At 57.4% G+C, this 8,578-nt stretch overlaps 1 protein-coding gene across 5 annotated transcripts in view; it reads right to left on the bottom strand.

The window, feature by feature from the left end:
• UBE2F (ubiquitin conjugating enzyme E2 F (putative)) overlaps positions 1-8,578 on the bottom strand; it is a 56,891-nt gene that overhangs the window by 7,376 nt on the left and 40,937 nt on the right. For all 5 annotated transcript variants that reach the window (XR_002778234.1, XM_011385262.2, XM_011385260.2 and 2 more), the window contains 2 exons: positions 3,045-3,115; positions 1,240-1,297 (listed from right to left, as the gene is read on the bottom strand). Coding sequence is in view for 4 of the 5 variants with exons in the window: in XM_011385262.2 (XP_011383564.1) it covers positions 1,240-1,297; positions 3,045-3,115 (129 nt within the window). In the remaining variant the exon portion in view is untranslated. The remainder of the gene's footprint in view (positions 1-1,239; positions 1,298-3,044; positions 3,116-8,578) is intronic.

The following is an 8,578-nucleotide window of genomic DNA, read 5'->3' on the forward strand; positions in this document are numbered from 1 at the left end:
TAGACCGCTAGCCCGCGAGGGGTGGTGGGGAAAGGAGCCTGGCACGCGTGGGCAGGGCAGGGCCCCAGCCCGTCCAGGCCTGCTCCGGCTCGCCCTTGTGTCCCTTGTGGCGAGTAGCATCTCTGTGACCAGCCGCTGCTGGCTTTTTGGGCATCTGGCACACACTTAGACTTATAAGTGGTTTCAGTGAGGACAACTTTGATCCTCCACGTGTGACTGAGCCAAAGCTGACATGTGTGGAAATCTCTTACCCTTGGGGGGAGGTGGCGGGAGAGGGGGGACGGCATGAGCAACGTGCCCGCCAGTTCTCGGAGCCTCCAAACAGGCCAGTTTGCCACCTGCAACCCTCTCAGGTGGCCCGCTAAGACCAGGGCCTCAGGGGGCCTGGTCCATGTAACTGTGCCGCATGGAGGCCAAGCCGAAGCAAAGTGCAGGCTGGGGACAGAGCTGCCCCCGAACCCAGGCCCGCAAGGCCGTCTGGGTCCAACGCAAGACGGGGTGGAGGCGACCCCCGTCTGAAGACGTTTCGTCCATCGGAAACGATGGGAAGGGCCAGGCAGCCGCCTACCACGAAGTGCGCGCTGGCTGGGCGTGCTGGCCACTTCTGACACGGAGCTGAGCCGACGTGAAGACACTCCAGGTGTCCCGCAGACACCACGGAGGAAAAGCCTGGAGGCGAAGCCACAGCTGGTGGCCTCGTGTGGGCACTCGTGACGTGTGCCCCTGAAAGTCAAGCCTATGTCGTAGAAGCAACCGGAGCCATTTAGTCAGTCCCCAGGGAAGGGGCCCTCCCCTCGAGGCACACCTGGCTGCCGTCCTGCCACCCGTCTTCTGTCCGGTGTAACTCAGAGGGGACATGAAGGAGTCACAGCTACCCTTTCCTTCCTGTCATTCTTCGTAACTGTCCTCACCTTTAAGGGTGAGATGACTATAAAAGATGGGGACAAAGGGACAAAAAGAGCAGAAACTAAATTATCTGAAGCACAGATAGGAAAGGCCAGAGGGGAGAGGAAATGGCCCGACGGTCCCCCTTCACTGAAGAGAACCCGGCAGAGGACGTGACCGGGCCGAGGGCTTGGCTGAGCAGTCCCAGGCGTGGGCGGTGGGACGAGGAGGAAGCAGGGTGTGCTGGCCACTGGTGTGGACAGAACAGAGGGGACACCGGTGTTCTCACAGGTGGCTGGCTACCGAGGGAGAGGCCCCCGGGGCAGAGCTGCGGTCAGAGGCATCGCATCGTACCTTTAACGTCCTTGTGGGAGCCCAGCCAGTGCCGTCAATCGAATGTTCTCGCAGCAAACTGAAACACACAGACAGGCAGGGTGGTCAGCAAGGAGCAGCGCCGGGCACGCGAGGGACACATGTGCCAGCGCCGCCGACGGGTGCTCTCGGCCTGAGTCCTGTCGTCAGGAGCTGTCCCCTCACGTCACCCACGTCCCCGTCCTGCTGTGGAGGCCTTCCCTGCGTCCGAGGCTGGACTCGCGCCGAGTCCAAGCTCCCGTGTTATCTCTACTCGCGGCACCCACGGGCCTTTCATCCCGACGGACACGGAAGTTCGAGGCTGGGCAAAAGCATGCTCCACACGGAGCACCAAAGAGCACGTGTCAACCTAGTGGTAAGAGCTGAGGGTGATAACCGTGACAACGGGGGCAACTGACACTTGGAGGTTCCTACTTCTGCGTCAGCTCAATCAAGCCTCAGTGACCCGGCAGGAAGCGGCCGCCCTCCCCGACCTGTCTTGTTGGGCTAACGCGACGTTCTGGATGGCACTGACCCACGGCGGGGCGGGCCACCCTCAGGGACGCTGCCCTGGCTTTGGCGATCCGTGGCCTCGGCTCTTACCTGGACCCAGGTCATTTTCATCACTGTTCTATCACTGAATATACCTTATACACTCTCATATAAAAGTTTGTCCCCTACTTCGAAAAACTTAATACCGAGTTTCCTTCCGGCAAAGTTAGTCTGGCTTCGTGGAATGACATCATGTTGGTGCTGTGATCGGTTCTGATGAGACCTGACTCCGCAAGCTGCTTCCTGCCCACCTACACCTCCTACAAGCCACCTGTCTGCAGCCGATGCTCACCTGCCCAGTGGCCTGTCTACCTGTTTCACCGTCACAAACGATGTAATCTGGCCGATCTCTTTTGATTTTGTGTTTTGGGGCTTTTAATCTTAACCCGGCTAAATCGATCAATTCTCCCTGAAGGTTTCTGGCTTTCGGAGGAGGCCAGCACCTGCTAAACCCCCATCGTGCGTTTCCAATAATCTGGCTACTCAGAAGACAGCAAAAGTGACAGGGGGACTCCTGCTCGGGACCGAACTCTGACTGGAGAAGGGGACGTGAGCACAGGCGAAGAAAGCCCAGCGGGGAGGACTGGACCAGAGGCCCTCTGTAACCTGAAACTGAAGATCGCTGAGTTTTAAAGTTTCAATACTTAAGAACAGTTACTTAAAAGGGAAGATGCCTTTCAAAAGGTACACTTATGTAAAATGTACTTCCATCTATAAAAAACGAGGATGTGGAAAAGGGGCCCCGTATGCAAACTGGATGGGGAAACGGGTACCAACTGCACGTGCATGACAGAAAAGGGGGCTGGCATCCCAGCGGCCAGGCGCGCTCGGCGCGTACGCTGCCTTTCAAAGGTGCCTCGTGTTTGCTACGAGCAGCGAAGCGAAGGAAAAGGTCCCCCGATCGCATCGGCGACATCCTTCCCTCTTGGCTGAAAGCAGCCACGTGGGAGGGATGCAGCCTCTCATTAAAACACGGAAAGGGCTCCGACCCCAGGGAGCACTCTGGGCTGGTGGCAGGCGACACTGATATCGCATGGCCTTGGCCACCAGAGGGCGCAAGAGGCCGCGGGTCTGCAGGCGGAGGCCAGGACAGGGCAGGCCCCGATCCAGCTACTTGAGTGTAGCCGGCGCCCCCCGGCCCCCCCGTGGGGGCGCCCCAACCCTCCCCGTCCTGGCCCAGCCTCACCACCTCTCGGTGGAGGCCCCAGTCTCCTACACCGCGCTCACAAATGCGGAGGCAGGGAAGGGGCGCTCACCTCAGACATATCTCGCCCGTCTCTGTGATGTTGGGGTGCCAGATCCTGGTCAAGCATTTCACCTTGGGGGGCTGCAATGCAGAGAGGGAGGGAGAGAGATTGATCACAGGCTCTCCTGACCACGTCTGCATCCAAAGCCTCGTCACACCCCATCGAGCCCCTTGTTCCGAGGCTGACTCAGCATTCAGGGGACTCGGCGGTGTGCAGCCTTGGACAGCGGGTCACGCCACCCACAGGACTGTGCTGTCACCCACCCTGTACCCCCAAGTGCCAGCCTCACTGGTAAAGCCTACCGCATCCCTAACAGAACCTCCTACAAGCCCCGGGGCCTGACAGGGAGTGGTGCTGCCAGCTGGGCCTCGGCTACTTCTGAGCGCCCTCCCGAGATTCTGTCCCCTCCAGGCCCTGATGCCAGCCAGGAGCCCACGGATGCCTTTGCATGAAGTTGCTGAACTATGGCCGAAGGTAACTGCTCCCCGCAGGGGAGGCCGGTTCCCTCTGTGTGTTTAAGATGCTACAGTCGCTCACACTCTCCCAGATGCAAGTGGCAGCCCACCTTACGAACGAGGGGAGCGAAAAGGAGGACATGGGGACAAGGCACACGTGGCACACGTGGGTAAGGCTGTTCTCCCACGACTGCTGTTATCAAAGCAGTCCGTGTTCACTTAAGGAAAGACAACAGAAACCGAAGACACATTTACACATATCAGACAACTCCACCCAGAATTACCCTCCACTACGCTCAAGTCCCTTTCTGAGCCTCCTTTCGAGGCCACACACAGATACGTGGGCACACACATTCACTCTTCTTATAGAAGTGGGGACGTGCGCTAGATATACTTTTGCATTGTCACCATTTCAGATGGCTTTGGGCTCGCATTTCATGGGAGAAACAGCCAGTTCCCGATTACTGGACATGTAGGCTGCTCCCACTGCTACTACAAACCGTGCTACATCGACGCTCCACCCGGCTCGCATCTCTAGACCTTTCCCCTCCATGAGGCCAGAACAGGAGCTGCGGCCGGAGCGAGGGCTGCAGTCACAGCGCCAGTGCCCTGGCCCCTGGGAAGGCCCGGGAAGGCCCGGGAAGGCCCGGGAAGGCCTGGAAAGGCCCAAGCCCGCCCTACCTGCAGGGGGCGGGCCCCGCCCCAGTGCCTTGTCACAAACGTTAAAGTGTCAACCCCCTGTCACAGCGGGGGCGATTTTCCCAGTTTATCGTTTGGCACTAATTTGTATTTGATGTCATTCTGAGGTGGAGGCTATTATAAAGTCTTTGTAATTAAATTTTTATCGTTGATACCAACCTAGAAAAAGCATTTCACTATGCCAATGTTCTCCCGAACTTTTCCTAGTACTCCCGAAAGCGTCATCTTTTATTTGTCTAGAACAAAAATACTTCTTCAGCACCCTCGTGAATTTTCTTCCTGATCTCCAAACACCAAGACATCGAGAGACTCCGAAAAATGATTCATCCAACTATGCAAATGCGGGTGTCCAAGGAGAACAGGTTCAGAGTGAGTTTAAACCAATTTAACACGCTCCAATCTGCGTTTCTGCGCATTAGGGGGAATGCGTCCAGCCCGCGTTTCCAGTGGGGCCTTCAGGCCAGAGGGACGGTCAGGCCGTGCGACCCTCTGGGTGACAGGACGCAGTTAACACGGTGGGCAGACCGCTCGCTGACCCGGCGCCCGAAGGAACTGAAGGCTCGGTCCCCCCACTTCTATGGAGTCCCCGACACGCGGTCCCCCCGCCTGGCGCTCACCACCTCCCCGAGGGTCCGACTGCATTTGCGCCCTCTCCTTGTCCCTTCCCACCTGCTGGAGTTAGGTGGTGGCGGACGCCTCGCTCGTCAACAGCCGTCTTCACTGCAATCTCTGCACGAGAGCTGTGGACCCGGATTCAGACACACACGCTTTCCAAACTGAACGGTTCTTGAAGACCCCACCCCACCCCCAACGCAAGACGAACGGCCTGGGCCCCACCTTTCACCTCGGTAGCTGGCACTGCCATCCGCCCCGTCACATGGCGAAGAACATAATAAATGACGAGCGCCGTGCGGCAAATCAGTGGGGGAAGGGGGGCTCTTCCGCGGACGACTGGCTAACCAATCGGAAAAACGACGAGCCTCACTTAGAGCTTCATTCCACAGACGCTAAGCAGAAACGGCGCAGAACCGTGAGCACTGGGAGCAGACAGATGTGTGACTGGGTCTGAAGCCCGTTTGAAGCATTTCGCAACATGAAACAGTCGTGAAGGAAAAGCAGATTTGACTTCAGTGAAGCAAAAACAAAGCCTCATGGAACAGCCACAACAAAAGACAAGGGAGAGCAGGAAAATACAGCACAGCCCAGAAAACGAGGAGAAAAGTCTCGTGGAATTTCTGCATAGGAACTCCTGCAACGAGAGAAACAAACACCCCGGCGGGGACACGGGCTAAGCACACATCTCACAGAAAACACGAATGGCTACTAAGCAGGAAAAACACATTTGACATCCTACTTAAGAAACAAAACAATTGGGTACCAGTGATTTCCTCCCAAAATAGCAAAGAGAAGAAAACAATGCAAACACCCCATTTTGCTGAGGGTTTAGGAAAAAGGAAATCCCCACACTGATGGTGAGGCCACCCAGTGGCATGGCGTCCCTGGAGGTCACGCCACAGCACGGAGGAACCTTGCAGCTGGCACCAACTGCTCCCCGGCTGCGACCCCACATGCAAGAACGAGCTAGGAGGGCAGAGGCAGGCGCCCCGCCCACCGCCCGGCTGCCAACCCAGGGCGCAGCCGGCTACAGCCGTGCAGGCCGGGCCTGCTTTTCACATGGTCCGTGATCTAAGGAAAGTTTTCACATTTTTAAAAGATTGTTTAAAAGAAAAAGTATGTGCCAGAGACCATACATGGTCCACAAAATCTAAAATATCTACTATTTGGCCCTGCACAGAAAGTCTGGTTCATAACATCCAAAATCTGGTTGAACAGTGGCCAACGACTTAACATCATGATGCATCACAGACACACGGCTCTCGTTGATGACGTGATTACACATAACCGACCCAAGAATCTGTTCATCAAACGTTAAGACGCCGCTGCCAGGCCATGTGTGGCGTGGTCCCACTGTGTGCATGACTACGGTTGTCCGGGACACGGCCCACAGGCTGTGGCGTCGCCTCTGGGTGCAGTGACTGTTTCTGGCACGTGTTCTCTAAGACGGGCGCTGAGAGGTGCTTTGGGGGTCACTGGGGCATCTGGCCCTCCTGGAAACATGGCGGGACAGTCCAACCCCGCCCCCTCTGGAGCTGCTCTTGGCCACGTTACCTGATTTGGTTACGGCACCAATAACGCGAGGGGATATGACATGGTCACCTCCGGGAGGACACTGGTGCCAGAGTGAACAGCCGGACCCTTTCTCCAGCTTCAGCACATGGTCTCTCCCGACCACCTAACGACCGACAAGCCCTGGAGCAGCGTGCATGAGACCTGGCGGCTGTGCGACACCACAGCCGAGCTGCCAGTGGCACCAAGGCCCTATGCCCCCACTGGGTGCCCCAGCACCCCGGGGACCCCCAGCGCCGTCACCTCGCTGGCTCATCACTGGCCTAGGTCTCCTGGGAGATTGAAGTTATCACGAGGCCACGCGCCTTCTCATCTCCGGCCTGAGATGAGAAGTCTCAAAGCTGCACGTTTCAGGAGCTTATTAAACATCACTGAATCGTTTCAGCCAATTTCTGAGACAGAGAGATTACAAGGCAGGCTGGAAGCTGTGAGGCTAAAGTTCGGTGACAAAGGACAAAGAGCCAAAGGAAATTCTGAATTTTGGCTGCGGGGTGCAGGTGTGCGCGTGGAGGGAGGGATATTAGAGTTTTAAGTTTTTTCTAAATTCATGGCCTATTTCATTGATTGACAGCTTTTCAGATTCACAATCTTAAAAACAAACCTTAATTGCAGGAACTGTGTTAGGGGCTAAAGGAAATGCCCTCATGAAGTTTGGAAATGACACCCATTAAGTTACGGCACAAAAGCGAATGAACCCTGAGAAAGCTCCATGAGGCTGCCTCGGGCTCACCTGCTGGAAACCGGCCGTGTCCCCTCACCCAGGGAGGCGTGTGGCCCCGAGAGTCACTCTCGCGAGCTTACCCCGAAGGCCCGTATCCAGTGCTGGTTGAATTTCCTGTACCATAAGTGTGTCGGGAGCGGAGTGCCAGCCACTGAACAGCGTGCTGCGTGCGTGGTGGGCACTGCCCCTCCAGGGAGCTGACGGTCAAGTGGAAGGAGACGCTGAGGATGCTCCGTACATAACGGCAACAGCCGCCTCTGCCCCCGTGAGCACTGCCCTCACAGTGCCCTGGGGGCGGTGCCACCCCCTACCCGCTCCTGGGAGCCTGGGGCAGCCGCCCCCTCAGCCAGGATGAGAGCAGAGGGGCACAGAGAGGCGGGGAGCGGGGTGGCAGCCGCCCTAGCGGCAGCAGGGAGCGCTGGGTCCACCCCAGGGGGCTGGAGCACTCGGGTTTTGCTCCTGATGAAATCGGACCAGCCCATCATAGAGATTTTCAAACGGAGACAGAAACTGAAATGTCAAAATCTGAAGTCATCGTAAGTCACCAATTAATGCAGGAAACACGTCTTCGAGGCTTCGTGGTTTCGAGCCTCTTTATGCCATTTCCTGCCTCTCGGTGTCTGAAGAAGTCACGCCGGGGAGGAGCAGCGTGACGTCTCCTCACCGCTCAGGGGCCACCGGGTGTGCGGGGAGGGCGCACGTCAGGAAGCTGGGCAGCTCAGGGCACGTCCTTCAGCTCCGTCTAAGCCCCTTTCCTCGACGTGTAAGGATGTGAAGTTAATGTCACCCGCGGTGCTGCTGGGGAGTGACGTGTGCTCGAGTGAGTGGAGCGCCTGGACGCTCTTGACCAAAACCTGCTCCTTCCATGATGCTTTCTCACGCTCTGCTCTCCCTGGGCTGGGAGCGAGACGCCCACTCCTGAGTGCTGTGTCCCGATGCTAACCGCCATCGCCATCCCTCTCCAAACCCACTGCTTTCCCGAAGATCGTGTCCAACTCGCCTCCCTGTAACGGTCACCTTCTTCAGATGAGTCGTCCGCAGAGACGGCTACGTCCAGATCATTTAAGGCCCTGCCCCTGTAGGAAACAGTGCAGCTCGCTGCCAGCGTTTCTACACAAACACGCTCTTTGAGGCTGAAGCGAATCTGGCTGGTTTTCAACGCGAAAATAAAACATAAAAACTGTTCTCGGAGTTACTTCTAAACGGAACTTGCCCCTGAGCCCAATGAGACGGATGCGCACGACGATCGGCGTGTAGTCACTGTCACACGTGCGGTCAGTTTCAAAGCACGGAGCACCGCCAAGCGGAGACCACGCTCCGCACGAACACTGCGTTTCCCTCGGGTCTCCTTGCCGTCCCTGTCGCCGTGCGAGCAGCTCGCCTTGCAGGGACCGCTGGATTCCGCCTCCCGGGGGTGGCGGTGTGCCCTCGCGGAAACGGCCCCCAGACAGGTGAAGAGGTGACGTCGTCAGCGCACGGAC

This window comes from Pteropus vampyrus, unplaced genomic scaffold (genome assembly GCF_000151845.1).
Source record: "Pteropus vampyrus isolate Shadow unplaced genomic scaffold, Pvam_2.0 Scaffold678, whole genome shotgun sequence".
NCBI lineage: Eukaryota > Metazoa > Chordata > Mammalia > Chiroptera > Pteropodidae > Pteropus > Pteropus vampyrus.